At 48.8% G+C, this 18,935-nt stretch overlaps 1 protein-coding gene across 4 annotated transcripts; it reads right to left on the reverse strand.

Moving 5' to 3' along the window:
* Positions 1 to 470: 470 nt before the first annotated feature.
* Positions 471 to 18,431, reverse strand: ZDHHC7 (zDHHC palmitoyltransferase 7). 4 transcript variants are annotated; one of them, XM_073659913.1, is made up of 8 exons: positions 18,277 to 18,431; positions 13,435 to 13,516; positions 9,557 to 9,880; positions 6,689 to 6,813; positions 6,188 to 6,284; positions 3,337 to 3,418; positions 2,608 to 2,738; positions 471 to 2,265 (listed from the first exon to the last, which is right to left on the reverse strand). In XM_073659913.1, the coding sequence occupies exons 3-8, from the start codon at positions 9,860 to 9,862 to the stop codon at positions 2,092 to 2,094; spliced, it is 915 nt and encodes a 304-aa protein (XP_073516014.1). In that variant the 5' UTR covers positions 9,863 to 9,880; positions 13,435 to 13,516; positions 18,277 to 18,431; the 3' UTR covers positions 471 to 2,091. The 4 variants fall into 4 exon arrangements, with proteins under 4 accessions (XP_073516014.1, XP_073516017.1, XP_073516015.1 ...); XM_073659916.1 differs by having other exon boundaries at positions 18,249 to 18,404; XM_073659914.1 differs by having other exon boundaries at positions 13,435 to 13,518; positions 18,282 to 18,403.
* Positions 18,432 to 18,935: the final 504 nt, after the last annotated feature.

Here is an 18,935-nt window from a genome sequence, read left to right on the forward strand (position 1 = left end):
GCTGTGAGCAGACGGCCCGTCACACGCTGCTCTGGTCGCTGCCGACACAGGCAACTGAAGCTGGAAGGATCGGGCACCTGGGAATATCAGGTAGTTGTAGCTCTTTAAAAGTTTAAAGGGGCAAATAAACTTCTAAAAAACTTTTCATACCCTTTAGTGTCTTTGATCAGTGATTCCAGCAGGTGACGCTCCACTGTGTGAACACTGACTGCAACACACGAAAACTCTCAGAAGTTTTATAACTTTTTCAGAGTTTGGTTACACTTTAAGACTTTCCTGTATTAAAGTCTGTGGTAAAGTCAGAGAAATTCTCATCTAGAGATGGAACTTCACCTGGAGACATTTCTGAGGTAATTGCTGGACGGGAGGCCGGGACGGGATAAATCCAAGACGACGGCTGCAGAGAGAACACTAAACTAACTCCCCCGCCCGTCTGCAGCCACCACCTTCACCACGGAGAGAGCGCCATCTACAGGGAAACGAGTTCAATACTTTATTTCACAAATCAGTGCATAAGAGAACTCCCATCATCCACAGCTCCATACGTCAGAACGGCGATCCCGGGATGACGGATTTACAATGATGGGGGAATGACGGCAGCCGGCGCCCGAGGATTTGTTCGTGCCGGGACCTTAGTGTCTTACATGACCACGGAAGCAGGAGAAGCGGTGACTGCTCTGCTCAAGGCCGCTCATCCGAGTCATTGACTACCCGGGCCACAGCTTAGACCTCAGCAAACCAGTGCTATACAGCCGCACCCCGTACTGCACAGCCAGGCCCCCCCCCATACAGCAATGCACAGTCAGGCCCTTCTACTGCACAGCATAGCTAGCCCCCCGTACTGGCTCCAATACAGCAATGCACAGCCAGGCTCCTCTACTGCACAGCATAGCTAGCCCCCCCGTACTGGCTCCAATACAGTAGTGCACAGCCAGGCCCCTCTACTGCACAGCATAGCTAGCCCCACCGTACTGCACAACCAGCATCCTGTACTGCACAGCCAGGCCCCCCCATACTGCACAGCATAGCTAGCCCCCCGTACTGGCCCCAATACAGCAATGCACAGCCAGCCCCCGTACTGCACTGCAGGGGCAGCGCCCACACTACTAATCCTGTCCCTTTACTGTGCACGAAGCCCCCAGTACTGCTCGTCCAGCCCCCCTATTACACATCACGTAACACTGTGCATTGTACTCCAGTCACATCCAGAGCTGCATTCACAGCTCTGCTGGCCTCCTATTAGCACTCAGACTGATGCAGATGAACAATTTAGAGGGGCTTCCTGCCTGACTGAGGGGGGCGCTCTCTACCTGGCCGCTCTCCCTCACACTGGGCATGTCTGACCGGTTGCAGCCTCCATGGGAGCAGGACGTCACCCTCCGCTTGTTCGGTGTCTGTGCAGAACCTGCTCCACTGCATTGTGGTACCTGTATTACTACTGCCTGGGAAATTAAGCTAGGGCGCTGCATGATGGGAGTTGTAGTGTCCCATCATAAAGCTGACACTTCAGAGGACTGTCGGCTAGCTGTGTTGTGACTGCAGCTTTGAGTGTGACTGGAGTAGAAGAGCTGATAAAGCAGAATTGTGAATGCAGCTCTGGATGTGACCGTTAATATGATGACGCTGCCTGAATGACTGGACTCCACCCGGGGGAGGACGGAGAGAGGAATGCATGAGCCGAGGTGACTGTGGAGCGAGGCCCGAACCTCCGGCGGCCGCCATGCACACGTGGAGCAGGCCCTGCATGCTGACTGCTTCCCCGCGGACCCTCGGCTCCCGTTATCCAGAGATAAAACCTTCTACACAAATCTCATCCATAAAAAATCTTTAGACAAGAACTAAAAAAAAACAAAAACAGACCACAAGAATCCGGACCCTGTAGCAGAATAAAAGACCCCTGTGCCGCCCCCGCAGCTCCGCACGCAGCGGGAGACGCCGTTTATAGCACTAAAGTGTCTTCGTTAATAAAACCAACAATGGCCGAAGTCGCTGCGGATTTGTCTTTTTGGTCATTGATTGGGTTTTGTGCAGACGATTCCTGCGCCGTCCCATAAATACAAACTCCATGATTGCGGGAGAATCAGGGACAATTCAGACTGAGAACTCGGTGCCGCCTTTCCGTGCTCTCAGGAAACGTCTGGCGTGGAGACCGGCAAAGGGGTTAATCCACAGGAAAGATGGCTGCCCCCCGAACACGGACCTCATCCCGTCCCAGCGCAGCCGCCGCTCCCACGTTGGCTTCTCGCTCTTCAGCCGCTCGATTTCCTGCCAGCAAGAAAGAAACGAGCAACATAGTTACCGACAACACTTAGCCATTCATGACTCCGGGAAAGCTGGGAGACCACCTCTGCTGTGAGCCGGAACAGGGTCACTAAAGGTCGTCCCGTGACCTCCCCAGAGAGTAACCCTGCCCGGACACACTCCCTGTCCCTACACACCACAGACATGCAGGAGCCTGGGAAAGCCGGGTGACACCAGATATGGGAGCTGTGGGGGATACTGGCCGTCATCCAGCTTTCCCAGGCTCCTGACCGGCCCTCTGTATTGGGGGTGGGGACACAGAGCAAGAGGGCGGGTTGGGGGACAGTGGGGTGGGGGGTCACGTACCGTCTCATCGTTGCATATCGAGTGGATCTGGGTCCCGAACATGACAGCGGTGAAGGTGAGGAAGAGGAGGCCCTCCAGGCAGAGGAAGATCATGAGGATGACGGTGACCGGGGGCGAGAATGAGCTGCAGTCTGCGGGGCAAGAAACGGCGCAGGGTTACTCACAGCCAGGAGGAAACTGTGGCCTGGCCCCCCCAATATACAAGGGGGCCTGGAGAGCATCGGTGAGATACAAGGGGTCCCCCAATATACACGGGGGCCTGGGAAGCAACTGGAGAGATACAAGGGCCCCCCCCCAATATACACGGAGTCAGAGCAGGTTTTAGCCTCAGGAGCTGCAGAAATCAGGATCGTTACAATGTGTCAGTGAAAGCAAAAGAAGGAAAAAAAAAATAGATTAAGTGCATTTATAAAAGGAACCTGACAGCAGCATTTACCCCCAGTAGGTATTGGAGGCGCTTTACCTTTAATGATCCCTAATTGTGTGTGTAATGGACCCTGGTGACGGGCATTGGCTCCTCCGAGACGCTGTCAATCATTGCTGCAGCGCGGGGGGCACAGCCAGAGCGGTGCGACCGACACCCCCCTGTGCAGGAGTAGATGCCCCTCCTGGGGGTAAATCCTGATCTCAGGTTCCCTCTAAGGCTTCATGTAAATCAGAGATCTTATATGTGGTGAGGAGCGAACACCGAGGCTGAAGGGAGAAACAAGGGGAGGTCGGGGGTCTCACCTGTCCACTGCCCCCGGACACAGGTGAAGAGCTGGAAGCCGCAGAGGACGAGAGAGTGGAGGGAGATGAGAGCGATGTACATCTGCGGAGAGAAGAGCCAACCATGAACCAATACCCCCCGCCGACCGCGCTGCATCCTCCCGTAGCATCCCCCGCTGACCGCGCTGCATCCCACTATCCCCAGCAGAATCCACAGCCAACCTCACTCCATTCCTCTATACCCCTCAGGATCTAACACTGACCTCACTCCATCCCCCCACAGCTTTCCCCGCGGATCTAACTCCATCCCCTACAACATCCCCTGACACCACCCTCCGCCGGACACGGGGTATAAAGTGACCAAGTGCATGGGGTACTCATTACAATATTACTGTAGCCCTGACCCCCAGAATCTAATCTCCTATCACACAATGTATCACTACTCCCATCATCCCTGACCCCCAGAATCTAATCTCCTATCACACAATGTATCACTACTCCCATCATCCCTGACCCCGGAGCTCACAATCTAATCTCCTATCACACAATGTATCACTACTCCCTTCATCCCTGACCCCGGAGCTCACAATCTAATCTCCTATCACACAGTGTATCACTACTCCCATCATCCCTGACCACAGAGCTCACAATCTAATCTCCTATCACACAGTGTATCACTACTCCCATCATCCCTGACCCCAGAGCTCACAATCTAATCTCCTATCACACAGTGTATCACTACTCCCATCATCCCTGACCACAGAGCTCACAATCTAATCTCCTATCACACAATGTATCACTACTCCCATCATCCCTGACCCCAGAGCTCACAATCTAATCTCCTATCACACAATATATCACTACTCCCATCATCCCTGACCCCAGAGCTCACAATCTAATCTCCTATCACACAGTGTATCACTACTCCCATCATCCCTGACCACAGAGCTCACAATCTAATCTCCTATCACACAATGTATCACTACTCCCATCATCCCTGACCCCGGAGCTCACATTCTAATCTCCTATCACACAATGTATCACTACTCCCATCATCCCTGACCCCAGAGCTCACAATCTAATCTCCTATCACACAATGTATCACTACTCCCATCATCCCTGACCCTGGAGCTCACAATCTAATCTCCTATCACACAATGTATCACTACTCCCATCATCCCTGACCCCAGAGCTCACAATCTAATCTCCTATCACACAATGTATCACTACTCCCATCATCCCTGACCCCAGAGCTCACAATCTAATCTCCTATCACACAATGTATCACTACTTCCATCATCCCTGACCCCGGAGCTCACAATCTAATCTCCTATCACACAATGTATCACTACTCCCATCATCCCTGACCCCAGAGCTCACAATCTAATCTCCTATCACACAATGTATCACTACTCCCATCATCCCTGACCCCAGAGCTCACAATCTAATCTCCTATCACACAATGTATCACTACTCCCATCATCCCTGACCCCAGAGCTCATAATCTAATCTCCTATCACACAATGTATCACTACTCCCATCATCCCTGACCCCAGAGCTCACAATCTAATCTCCTATCACACAATGTATCACTACTCCCATCATCCCTGACCCCCAGAATCTAATCTCCTATCACACAATGTATCACTACTCCCATCATCCCTGACCCCGGAGCTCACAATCTAATCTCCTATCACACAATGTATCACTACTCCCTTCATCCCTGACCCCAGAGCTCACAATCTAATCTCCTATCACACAGTGTATCACTACTCCCATCATCCCTGACCCCAGAGCTCACAATCTAATCTCCTATCACACAATGTATCACTACTCCCATCATCCCTGACCCCGGAGCTCACATTCTAATCTCCTATCACACAATGTATCACTACTACCATCATCCCTGACCCCAGAGCTCACAATCTAATCTCCTAGCACACAATGTATCACTACTCCCATCATCCCTGACCCCAGAGCTCACAATCTAATCTCCTATCACACAATGTATCACTACTTCCATCATCCCTGACCCCGGAGCTCACAATCTAATCTCCTATCACACAATGTATCACTACTCCCATCATCCCTGACCCCAGAGCTCACAATCTAATCTCCTATCACACAATGTATCACTACTCCCATCATCCCTGACCCCAGAGCTCATAATCTAATCTCCTATCACACAATGTATCACTACTCCCATCATCCCTGACCCCAGAGCTCACAATCTAATCTCCTATCACACAATGTATCACTACTCCCATCATCCCTGACCCCAGAGCTCACAATCTAATCTCCGAGCACACAATGTATCACTACTCCCATCATCCCTGACCCCAGAGCTCACAATCTAATCTTCTATCACACAATGTATCACTACTTCCATCATCCCTGACCCCGGAGCTCACAATCTAATCTCCTATCACACAATGTATCACTACTCCCATCATCCCTGACCCCAGAGCTCACAATCTAATCTCCTATCACACAATGTATCACTACTCCCATCATCCCTGACCCCAGAGCTCAAAATCTAATCTACTATCACACAATGTATCACTACTCCCATCATCCCTGACCCCAGAGCTCACAATCTAATCTCCTATCACACAATGTATCACTACTCCCATCATCCCTGACCCTGGAGCTCACAATCTAATCTCCTATCACACAATGTATCACTACTCCCATCATCCCTGACCCCGGAGCTCACAATCTAATCTCCTATCACACAATGTATCACTACTCCCATCATCCCTGACTCCCAGAATGTAATCTCCTATCACACAATGTATCACTACTCCCATCATCCCTGACCCCAGGAGCTGACACTCTCCCTGGGTTACACAGACGCTGATCTTGGACTCACTGTGAAGAGCACAAAGAATCTCTGGTTCTTCTCCCCGACGCAGTTATTGACCCACGGGCAGTGGTGGTCCATCTTCCGGATACATCGCTTACAGATACTGACAGGACAGAGAAACAAGAGGTAAGAGGGTCCGCACCGCTCACAGCCCCGAATAAGGTATAAAGTGTGTCATCTCACAAAACGGTGTACTACTACCCCCAGCAGGAAAACCATGCCTTCCACAAGGAGTAGTCACAATCCCACAACGCTGCACTCTACACATGACACAAAGTAATACAGTAAAGACTTGAGTCTCATCCTCCAGAGCTGCACTCACTATTCTGCTGTTACATCGTGTCTTATCCTCCAGACACCTCCAGAGCTGCATCATTTCACAACAAAACATGGACTGTGATTGAGCTGCAGGATGAATGATTACGTGCTGACAATTCCCAGCTAGAAAGTCAGAGAGCTGTGAATGCAGCTTTGGATGTGACTGGAGGACGCACTTTCCAGGCTTACCTGCAGTGGTGGGCGCGTTCAGGTTTGATGCTGCAGCACTTCGGACACTTGTATATGACCTCTCCGGGCTTCAGCTGTAAACTCTCCATGTATTCCTTTGTGGCGTTTCCTTTGGGCACCGCACCCTGATGTCAACCAGAAAAAACAAAAGCAACTGATCAGCGGAGAGTGGACACACCGAAACCACCGGACAGAGAACGAGCCCACCCGATCCCGAAACCACCGGACAGAGAACGAGCCCACCCGACACCGAATCCATGGGCCAACGAGCCCGCCGAAACCAAGAGAAAGAACAAGCCCACCAGACACCGAGGATGCCGCACAACGAGCCCACCAGACACAGAGAACGTCGACCACCAGAAATCGAAAACACCTCACAATGAGCCCACACAGTACTGAAAAAAAAACAGCCCCACTGGACCGTTGAACATTTTGGATATCAACTCCACCGCAACACAGTAGACGAGTTCTCCGTGCAGAACACAGAACAGAAAACAAGGAAAGCAAATAATGATATAGTAGTTATATTCTTGTACATGGGGAGCAGTATTATAGTAGTTATATTCTTGTACATAGGGGCTGTATTATAGTAGTTATATTCTTGTACATGGGGAGCAGTATTATAGTAGTTATATTCTTGTACATAGGAGCAGTATTATAGCAGTTATATTCTTGTACATAGAAGCAGTATTATAGTGGTTATATTCTTGTACATAGGGGGGCAGTATTATAGCGGTTATATTCTTGTACATAGGAGCAGTATTATAGTAGTTCTATTCTTGTACATAGGGGGCAGTATTATAGTAGTTCTATTCTTGTACATAGGGGGCAGTATTATAGTAGTTCTATTCTTGTACATAGGGGGCAGTATTATAGTAGTTCTATTCTTGTACATAGGGGGCAGTATTATAGTAGTTCTATTCTTGTACATAGGGGGCAGTATTATAGTAGTTCTATTCTTGTACATAGGGGGCAGTATTATAGTAGTTCTATTCTTGTACATAGGGGGCAGTATTATAGTAGTTCTATTCTTGTACATAGGGGGCAGTATTATAGTAGTTCTATTCTTGTACATAGGGGGCAGTATTATAGTAGTTCTATTCTTGTACATAGGGGGCAGTATTATAGTAGTTCTATTCTTGTACATAGGGGGCAGTATTATAGTAGTTCTATTCTTGTACATAGGGGGCAGTATTATAGTAGTTATATTCTTGTACATAGGGGGCAGTATTATAGTAGTTATATTCCTGTACATAGGGGGCAGTATTATAGTAGTTATATTCCTGTACATAGGGGGCAGTATTATAGTAGTTATATTCCTGTACATAGGGGGCAGTATTATAGTAGTTATATTCCTGTACATAGGGGGCAGTATTATAGTAGTTATATTCTTGTACATAGGGGGCAGTATTATAGTAGTTATATTCTTGTACATAGGGGGCAGTATTATAGTAGTTATATTCCTGTACATAGGGGGCAGTATTATAGTAGTTCTATTCTTGTACATAGGGGGCAGTATTATAGTAGTTCTATTCTTGTACATAGGGGCAGTATTATAGTAGTTCTATTCTTGTACATAGGGGCAGTATTATAGTAGTTCTATTCTTGTACATAGGGGCAGTATTATAGTAGTTCTATTCTTGTACATAGGGGCAGTATTATAGTAGTTCTATTCTTGTACATAGGGGGCAGTATTATAGTAGTTCTATTCTTGTACATAGGGGGCAGTATTATAGTAGTTCTATTCTTGTACATAGGGGGCAGTATTATAGTAGTTCTATTCTTGTACATAGGGGGCAGTATTATAGTCGTTCTATTCTTGTACATAGGGGGCAGTATTATAGTCGTTCTATTCTTGTACATAGGGGGCAGTATTATAGTCGTTCTATTCTTGTACATAGGGGGCAGTATTATAGTAGTTCTATTCTTGTACATAGGGGGCAGTATTATAGTGGTTCTATTCTTGTACATAGGGGGCAGTATTATAGTGGTTCTATTCTTGTACATAGGGGGCAGTATTATAGTCGTTCTATTCTTGTACATAGGGGGCAGTATTATAGTCGTTCTATTCTTGTACATAGGGGGCAGTATTATAGTCGTTCTATTCTTGTACATAGGGGGCAGTATTATAGTCGTTCTATTCTTGTACATAGGGGGCAGTATTATAGTCGTTCTATTCTTGTACATAGGGGGCAGTATTATAGTCGTTCTATTCTTGTACATAGGGGGCAGTATTATAGTCGTTCTATTCTTGTACATAGGGGGCAGTATTATAGTAGTTCTATTCTTGTACATAGGGGGCAGTATTATAGTAGTTCTATTCTTGTACATAGGGGGCAGTATTATAGTAGTTATATTCTTGTACATAGGGAGCAGTATTATAGTAGTTATATTCTTGTACATAGGGAGCAGTATTATAGTAGTTATATTCTTGTACATAGAGGGCAGTATTATAGGAGTTATATTCTTGTACATAGGAGCAGTATTATAGTAGTTATATTCTTGTACATAGGAGCAGTATTATAGTAGTTATATTCTTGTACATAGGGGGCAGTATTATAGTAGTTATATTCTTGTACATAGGGGCAGTATTATAGTAGTTCTATTCTTGTACATAGGGGGCAGTATTATAGTAGTTATATTCTTGTACATAGGAGCAGTATTATAGTAGTTATATTCTTGTACACAGGGGGCAGTATTACATCAGTTGTGTTCTTGTCCTGGGTAGTAGTTTACATTGTGACTTTTCTTCTTCGTGTGACCCGGATGGCGGTGTCTGGACATGTTGGGTGTATAATTGCGCTGTAAGCCCCGGATTTCTTACGTACACTATGCGGTAGCTCAGGCGGCGGTGGCGCTGGCACTTACCGGGTCGGTCAGCATTGTTCTCAGGTGGGAGGTCAGCGCCAGCACCGCTAAGCAGTTGAACATGGTCCCATTAATGACTGAATACCAAAAGTCTCTGGAGGGGAGCAGCATAACAAAAGTGACCACAAAGTCCGCATAGAAGACCAGCATCCATGTGATGACGGCGCAGACCATGCCGCAGCCGTCCCGTATGAACCACAGCCGGTCCGCCAGCTCGGCCTCCGCGGGGGAGGGGTTGTAGCCATCGCTGTCACTCAGCAGAGGATGGTGCTCCACGTCTCGGAAGCGATGCGCCGACGCCTGCATGTCTGACAGAAACGTGTCCTGAGGAAGAAGAGACAACAGGTCACATGACGCGCAGAGACAGCCGGAGCGCAGCGCTGCACCGCGGAGCAGAGACTTTACAGGCTCCAAGGTCCGCGTGTGCAGAGGAATGGAGGGGGCAATGACCCTAAAGTCAGCGACCGACAACCTTGTAAGGTGAGATAAAGAGTAGTAAGAGGGGGCAGGGAGCTGCTCTGCAAACTGGCTGATAACAGGGAGCAATAGATTTCAGGGCAGGTCATACAATACATTACTCCATGTTACCAGCCATTGGAGGGTGACGGACTCACCTCTTCAGCTCCAGCCTTAGGGCTCTTTCAGACGTCGGTGTTTCCGGTACGTGTGGTGTCCGTTCCCACACGTACTGGAGACACTGACACACGTAGACCCAGGTCTGTGCACATGTCAGCGAGTTTCCACAGACCTTGTGTCCGTGGGCAAAACACACCGATATGTTCTTTTTTGCACGCCGCATGGGCTAGAAAAACGTCGCGCACACATGCACACTAATGACATCGGGGAATGAGCGGTACAGTTAGCGCTGTTCCCAAGTGCTGCAGCCATCTGTCATCATTGTCCCCTGCCGAAGCTGTGATCGGCAGCAGCAGGGGACAATGTTGAGAGTAGTATTCTGCTCCGGTTGTGTCCAAAACCTGTAAAAATAACAGCAAAATAAAGAAAAATCCTTATACTCGCCTGTTTTATGTGTCACCCGCTGTAATCCATCTGACTGCTCACGCCAAGGAGAATGACTTGCTGCAGCGAGCAGGCCCTTGCTCTATGCTGAGCTCACTGAGAAGTCTTGTCACTCACTGAGCGCAGCTCCGGGGCCGCTCTCTGGAGCAAGTCATTCTCCCTGGCTCCTCAGCGTGAGCAGTCAGACGGATTACAGCAGCAGACACTTAGGACAGGTGAGTATAAGGATTTTTTACATTTTATTCTTATTTTTACAAGTTTTGGACACAGCGGGAGCAGAATACTACGCTCATCATTGTCCCCTGCTGGCAAAGGATCACAGCGCAAGCAGGGGACAATGATGAGAGATTCCTTCAGCACCTGGTGCCTGGGAACAGAGCTAACCGTACCGCTGATTCCCAGGCGCTGGTACGTGTGATTCTGATGCAGCGCATGGTTGCCACAAGTATCATACAATCAGACACTGATATCTCCGATACTGTTTTTTCCAGTACCGGAAATATCCGGACATGTGAAAGAGGCCTTAGGGTGGGCCGAGGACCCCAATTCTAGAAGTCTGTGCCCCTAATAGCCAGCGTATTGCTGATACTTTCTAATAGATGGCAGGTGTTATTTTTTCTACTTCTCCAGACCTCTGCTTGCTGTCAATGCCTGCACGTATCCAGACCAGCTCGCATTCTGCTGAGGGTTCGTTACTATGTTTCCAGTGCAGACAATCTTGATACAATGTAAGAAACTATCAGGAGAATCTAGACTGGATACATTGTGAGAAAGCCTCAGCTGTGACACCATCCTGGAGCATTTTATAAGAAGTCCTTACTTCCATACCAGGAAAGATTATTAAACATCATGTATGTACGTACTTGGATAATAATACAGTAATTAACCAGAGCCAATAAGGGTTTGTAGCAAACAAGTCATACTAGACTCATCTAATTTCCTTCTATGATGGAATCACTGACTGGGTGGATCAGGGAAATGCGGTAGATATAGTATATCTCGACTTCAGCAAAGCATCTGATATATTATCTCATACTATCCTTATTGAATGGGGTTGACAAGGCTACGGTTAGGTGGATTCATAACTGGCTCAGTGATCGTACTCAAAAAGTGGTAAATGGTGGCACATCTAATTGGAAAAGTGTTTCCAGAGGGGACCACAAGGCTCTGTCCTGGCCCCAGTGTTGTTCTACATTTTTATAAATGATCTAGATAAGGGAACTGAAGGTAAACTAATCACATGTGGGGACGATGCAAAGCGAGGAGGGATAGCTAATACTAGAGAAGACAGAGAAAGGATTCAGAAGGATCTAGATCAGCTTGGACCAATGGGCAGCAACTAATGGAACGGTATTAAATAGGGAGAAATGCAAGATACTACATCTGGGCAAGAAAAAAGATAATCACATCTATAGAATGGGAGGAATAGAACAAAGCAACAGCAAGTGTGAAAAAGACTTGGGTATAGTAATAGATCACAGACTGTACAGGAGTCAACAGTGTGATGCAGCAGCAAAAAGCCAAACACAGTTCTGGGATGTATGAAGAGAAGCATCAAGTCTAGATCACGTGAAGTCATTATCCCCTCTACTCCTCCTTGGTCAGACCTCATCTGGATACTGTGTCCAGTTCTGGGAGGTATTAGGAGAAGCATAGAGTCTAGATCATGTGAAGTCATTATCCCCTCTACTCCTCTTTGGTCAGACCTCATCTGGATACTGTGTCCAGTTCTGGGAGGTATTAAGAGAAGCATAGAGTCTAGATCACGTGAAGTAATTATCCCCTCTACTCCTCTTTGGTCAGACCTCATCTGGATACTGTGTCCAGTTCTGGGAGGTATTAGGAGAAGCATAGAGTCTAGATCACGTGAAGTCATTATCCCCCTCTACTCCTCCTTGGTCAGACCTCATCTGGATACTGTGCCCAGTTCTGGGAGGTATTCGGAGAAGCATAGAGTCTAGATCACGTGAAGTCATTATCCCCTCTACTCCTCCTTGGTTAGACCTCATCTGGATACTGTGTCCAGTTCTGGGAGGTATTAGGAGAAGCACAGAGTCTAGATCACGTGAAGTAATTATCCCCCTCTACTCCTCCTTGGTCAGACCTCATCTGGATACTGTGTCCAGTTCTGGGAGGTATTAGGAGAAGCATCGAGTCTAGATCACGTGAAGTCATTATCTCCTCTACTCCTCTTTGGTCAGATCTCATCTGGATACTGTGTCCAGTTCTGGGAGGTATTAGGAGAAGCATAGAGTCTAGATCACATGAAGTAATTATCCTCCTCTACTCCTCCTTGGTCAGACCTCATCTGGATACTGTGTCCAGATCTGGACGCCACATTTTAAAAAAAGACATAAAAAACTGGAGCAAGTTCAGAGAAGAGCGACCAGGATGATGACCGGTCTGCAAACTATGTCCTACCAGGAACGGTTAGAGGATCTGGGAATGTTTAGCTGCAAAAGAGAAGACTGAGAGGAGACTTAATAGCTGTCTACAAATATGTCAAGGGCTGTCACATTGTAGAAGGATCATCTTTATTCTCTATTACACAAAGAAAGACGAGAAGCAATGGAAGAAACTGAATGGGATGAGACACAGATTAGATATTAGAAGACACTGTATGACAGTGAGGAGATCAATGAGAGGAACAGGCGGCCACGAGAGGTGGTGAGGTCTCCTTCAATGGACGTCTTCAGAGGCTGGACAGACATCTGTCTGAGATGGTCTAGTGACTCCTGCATTGAGCCGGGGGGATGGACACTAGGACCCAGGAGGTCCCTCCAACGAGAACATTCTAGGATTCTATGATTTTATAGAAAGTCTTCATGTCTATGGTGGTGACAGATCCGGCGACTCACCTCACGGCTCGGGTAATCGCTACGCAGACATCGGATGCGGCTCCTGACCCCGCGATCGACGTGTGATCATGTCTGGAGGGTTCTGCAAAGAGAGAGAAAGACACAGAAGTGAGGAGGTTCCCGGAGGGGGGCGGCAGTGCAGTGGGTGAGCGCGGTGGACCCCAGTAATCCCCGAGCGATGGCAGCACACCTGAAGCCTGCAGTGCCAGAGCCAGGACTGCATGGACGCGTCCCCTGACCTCACACGTATAAATAATCCGACATTTATAGACCAGAGTCCTGATTAATTATAGGAATGCTCAGGAAATCACTGAGTCACCGGCCGTCAGACGGGTTCTGCAGAATGTAACCGGGCCGGTTCACCCGGGGTGAGAAGAACCGGGGGGACAGGTCTCTGCAGGTAGTCAGGCTCCAGCGTCGAGACTGGATTCAATGGCCCGGGAGCCGCACTAGTGGGAATTACAAGGTGTCCCCCGAGTCACGACAACCTGCGCCATCCCTGGCATGAGAGGCCGCGGGCGGCCGCCAGATGCCGATGGGATTTACATTTCTCATTTCTTCAGTCACTTTGTATTGTGGTCATTGATATATTAACCCTTCTATTACTGCAGTATCTTTTCTACAGCCCTGTGCACATTACGCAGCTCTCCCGGACTCTGCTTTAGGCCACTGATTGCCATTGACAAGCGACCTGTCACCTGTGGAGGATCCAGAGCAGCATCCTGTGTGCTTGCGTCACATCTGGGTCAGCGAGGAGCGGCCCCTCTGGCACTGCCGCCTTATAATAAATCATTTAAAGGGCTACAACCCCTAATATGTGAAACACCACCAAAATACAAGTCCCAAGTCATCATCCTCTTTCGTATGGACAATCCAACGCCGCGTTCCAAACTACTACAACACCTGGCAAAAATTATGGAATCACCGGGCTCGGAGGATGTTCATTCAGTTGTTTAATGTTGTTGAAAAAAAGCAAATCACAGACATGGCACAAAACTAAAGTCATTTCAAATGGCAACTTTATGGCTTTAAGAAATACTAAAAGAAATCAAGATAAAAAATGTGGTACTCAGTAAGGGTAATTTTTTTTCAGACCAAGCAGAGGGAAACATTATGGAATCACTCAATTCTGAGGAAAAAATTATGGAATCACCCTGTAAATTTTCATTTCCAAAACGAACACCTGCATCAAATTAGATCTGCATCTAAAAAGGAGTGATCACACCTTGAGAGCTGTTGCACCAAGTGGACTGACATGAATCATGGCTCCAACACGAGAGATGTCAATGGAAACAAAGGAGAGGATTATCAAACTCTTAAAAGAAGGTAAATCATCACGCAATGTTGCAAAAGATGTTGGTTGTTCACAGTCAGCTGTGTCTAAAATCTGGACCAAATACAAACAACATGGGAAGGTTGTTAAAGGCAAACATACTGGTAGACCAAGGAAGACATCAAAGAGTCAAGACCGGAAACTTAAAGCAATATGTCTCCAAAACAGGAAATGCACAACAAAACAAATGAGGAACGAATAGGAGGAAACTGGAGTCAATGTCTGTGACCGAACTGTAAGAAACTGCCTAAAGGAAATGGGATTTACATACAGAAAAGCTAAACATAAGCCATCATTAACCCCTAAACAGAAAAAAACAAGGTGACAATGGGCTAAGGAAAAGCAATCGTGGACTGTGGATGACTGGATGAAAGTCATATTCAGTAATGAATCGCGAATCTGCATTGGGCAAGGTGATGATGCGGGAACTTTTGTTTGGTGCCGTTCCAATGAGATTTATAAAGATGACGGCATGAAGAGAACATGCAAATCTCCACAGTCATTGATGATATGGGGCTGCATGTCAGGTAAAGGCACTGGGGAGACGGCTGTCATTACATCCTCAATAAATGCCCAAGTTTACATTGATATTTTGGACAGTTTTCTTATCCCACCAATTGAAAGGATGTTTGGGGATGATGACATCATTTCTCAAGATGATAATGCATCCTGCCATAGAGCAAAAACTGTGAAAACATTCCTTGAAAGAAGACACAAGGTCAATGTCATGGCCTGCAAATAGTCCGGATATCAATCCAATTGAAAATCTTTGGTGGAAGTTGAAAAAAATGGTCCATGACAAAGCTCCAACCTGCAAAGCTGATCTGGCAACAGCAATCAGAGAAAGTATGAGCCAGATTGATGAAGAGTGCTGTTTGTCACTCATTAAGTCCATGCCTCAGAGACTGCAAGCTGTTATTAAAGCCAGAGGTGGTGCAACAAAATACTAGTGATGTATCGGAGTCTTCTTTTGTGTGTTTGTTTTTCATGTTTCCAGAATTTTTTCCTCAGAATTGAGTGATTCCATAATTTTTTCCCTCTGCTTGGTCTGAAATAAATTACCCTTACTGAGTACCACATTTTTAATTTTGATTTCTTTTAGTATTTCTTAAAGCCCTAAAGTTGCCATTTGAAATGACTTTAGTTTTGTGCCATGTCTGTCATCTGCTTTTTATTCAACAACATTAAACAACTGAATGAACATCCTCCGAGCCCGGTGATTCCATAATTTTTGCCAGGGGTTGTAGATAACTGTGATTGTCCTCTGATTTTCCTGGATGCAGAGGAGTCGTATAATGTCCGATCATCGCCCGTTACAGGATAAATCACATTTATTGGACAAATCTCCCAATGATATCAGGATTTATTTCAAAACTTAAAAAAAAAAAAAAAAAAAAACTCAAAATGCAGCAAATTCTTCTGCAGAACAAGAGTCCGAACATCTTATAGGTTGTAAAGATCGGAGATCAGTGATTTATGGGATCTGCGGCATTAAGACGTCACATTCACTGAGATCAGAAGCTTTTCCATCAGAAACCTCCGAACAGGCCGCGGTCCAGGTAACATCGGAGCTTCTGGGATTTCTCCTCCATTAACCTTGTGAGTGTTTAGACAGTTTCTCCTAGGATTTCTGTGCAGAATGTCAGAATCGCCCCCAGAGCTGCTGATCTGAGGAGATCGGCCCCCACCCTCGCAGCCTTGTTGGGACATGGTGGCCGTCCACCAGCCATCCGCTACTCCATCCAGGGTTGCACAGCACCATCAGTAACCATAGCTGGTTTACAATAAGTCTTCATGTATGTCGGGGCCTCTGCAGCCAGCTCCGCTTGTGAGCGCTGTTTAGGGGCGGCCGAATAGTACAGTTTGACAAAACGTAACAACGTGCGGAATGTTTATAATTGTCATCAGTAACCATAGAAACAGCGACTAAAGAGACAAAACACTGAAAGGGGAAAATGGGAAAACCAAAATCTGTGTCCGTCTCAAATATTCGGCCATGAAGGAAAATACAGACAAGATCTGGCCGCCGAGTGCTCCGGAAATACGGGTGTAACCGCTGAGCAGACCGCGCTCATATAACGGCGGCCTCTATGCCGGTACGTCCAGTGCTCGGTCCTGTGCACGCAGCGGGGGCCGGACTCCTCCGTCAGCCCTCGTTCACACCTGCATACTCTGCCGCTCACTCTCCTGTACAGATAAGAGGACGCAGGTCCCATCACATTGCCGCACTGTCTGCACTGGCCGCTCTCAAGTATGTATCTCTGACATAACATTGGCACCTGTCAGACGCTGCAGCGCCTCTTGGCCCCTCACTCCCCTGGGGTTGGTATACACGGTGCCCCTCCTCAATAATCTCCTGGTCTCGGCGCTGTCACCCTCCCATTGCTCAGGTAATGCCGCCGCTCTCCTCCTCCTCACCTGCCGCTGCTCTCCCCCTCCTCCTCACCCTCACCTGTCGCCGCCCTCCTCATCCACCTCCTCACCTACTCCTCATCCGCCTCCTCACCTGCTGCCGCCGCTCACCTACTCCTTCTCACCTGCCGCCGCTCTCCTCTTCCACCTCCTCCTCACCTGCCACCGCTCTCCTCATCCGCCTCCTCACCTGCCGCCGCCGCTCACCTACTCCTTCTCACCTGCCGCCGCTCTCCTCTTCCGCCTCCTCACCTGCCGCCGCCGCTCACCTACTCCTTCTCACCTGCCGCCGCTCTCCTCTTCCGCCTCCTCACCTGCCGCCGCTCACCTACTCCTCCTCCTCACCTGCCGCCGCCGCTCACCTACTCCTTCTCACCTGCCGCCGCTCTCCTCTTCCGCCTCCTCACCTGCCGCCGCTCACCTACTCCTCCTCCTCACCTGCCGCCGCCGCTCACCTACTCCTTCTCACCTGCCGCCGCTCTCCTCTTCCTCACCTGCCGCCGCCGCCGGTCTCCCCCTCCTCACCTTCCTCACCTGCCGCCGCTCTCGCTCTCCTACCGCCGCTCTCCCCCTCCTCCTCACCCTCACCTGTCACCGCCGCTCTCCCCCCTCCTCCTCACCTGCCACCGCCGCTCTCCCCCTCCTCCTCACCCTCACCTGTCGCCGCCGCTCTCCCCCCTCCTCCTCACCTGCCACCGCCCTCCTCATCCGCCTCCTCACCTGCCGCCGCTCACCTACTCCTTCTCACCTGCCGCCGCTCTCCTCCTTCTCACCTGCCGCCGCTCTCCTCCTCCTCACCTGCCGCCGCTCTCCTCCTCCTCACCTGCCGCCGCTCTCCCCCTCCTCACCTGCCGCCGCTCTCCCCCTCCTCACCTGCCGAAGCTCTCCTCATCCTCCTCCTCACCTGCCACCGCTCTCCTCCTCCTCACCTGCCGCCGCTCTCCTCCTCCTCACCTGCCGCCGCTCTCCTCCTCCTCACCTGCCGCCGCCGCCGCCGCTCTCCCCCTCCTCACCTGCCGAAGCTCTCCTCATCCTCCTCCTCACCTGCCACCGCTCTCCCCCTCCTCACCTGCCGAAGCTCTCCTCATCCTCCTCACCTGCCGCCGCCGCTCTCCTCCATTGTCCCTCGGCCGCCACAGCCCCTCCGTCTCCCTCTGACAGGACCCAGCTGCTACTTCCGGGATCGGTGGGATCGGCTCTTTCCGGAGACGCTGAAGAGGATTTCGGTAAATTTCGGAGAGCGTCCAGAACGCATGCGTAATGTCACGTTCCGTAAGGTGAAGAGTTCACACGTAACGCCATACTGCTAGAGGGAAGAGCGGGAATGTGGCCGCCATCTTGGTTGTGGCAAGTTGTTTCTCCTCCACTTCATACAAGTAATGATTACAGTGTATGAGGCAGAACGGTGCAGGATCCTCTATCCATCACCACAGGACACAGACATGGCTACTGTTTATAGTCAACTACGGTGGCACACGGTGATAAACCTGGGGGAATAAACTCAAAAGGCCACAATAACCCTCAGGAAAAGAAGTAACCTGCACCATGCTTTATTACCAGTGACTAATTACACAGAAGACCCTCAGATCATCTACCAGGACAGCCGGACTCCCCTGCCACAGCTGCCCCCGGGCAACCATCACATATCAGCCTGATCCCGTCTGCACAGACCAAAACATCCACAGAAACCGCTCCGACATGTAAACCTGCAAGAGCCGTCACCAGGGTGTGTACAGAGAGGAAAGTACCAGAGCGC

The sequence above is a fragment of the Phyllobates terribilis genome, unplaced genomic scaffold, assembly GCF_046119375.1.
Source record: "Phyllobates terribilis strain yellow unplaced genomic scaffold, ASM4611937v1 Scaffold_14__1_contigs__length_39327217, whole genome shotgun sequence".
NCBI classification, from domain to species: Eukaryota; Metazoa; Chordata; class Amphibia; order Anura; family Dendrobatidae; genus Phyllobates; species Phyllobates terribilis.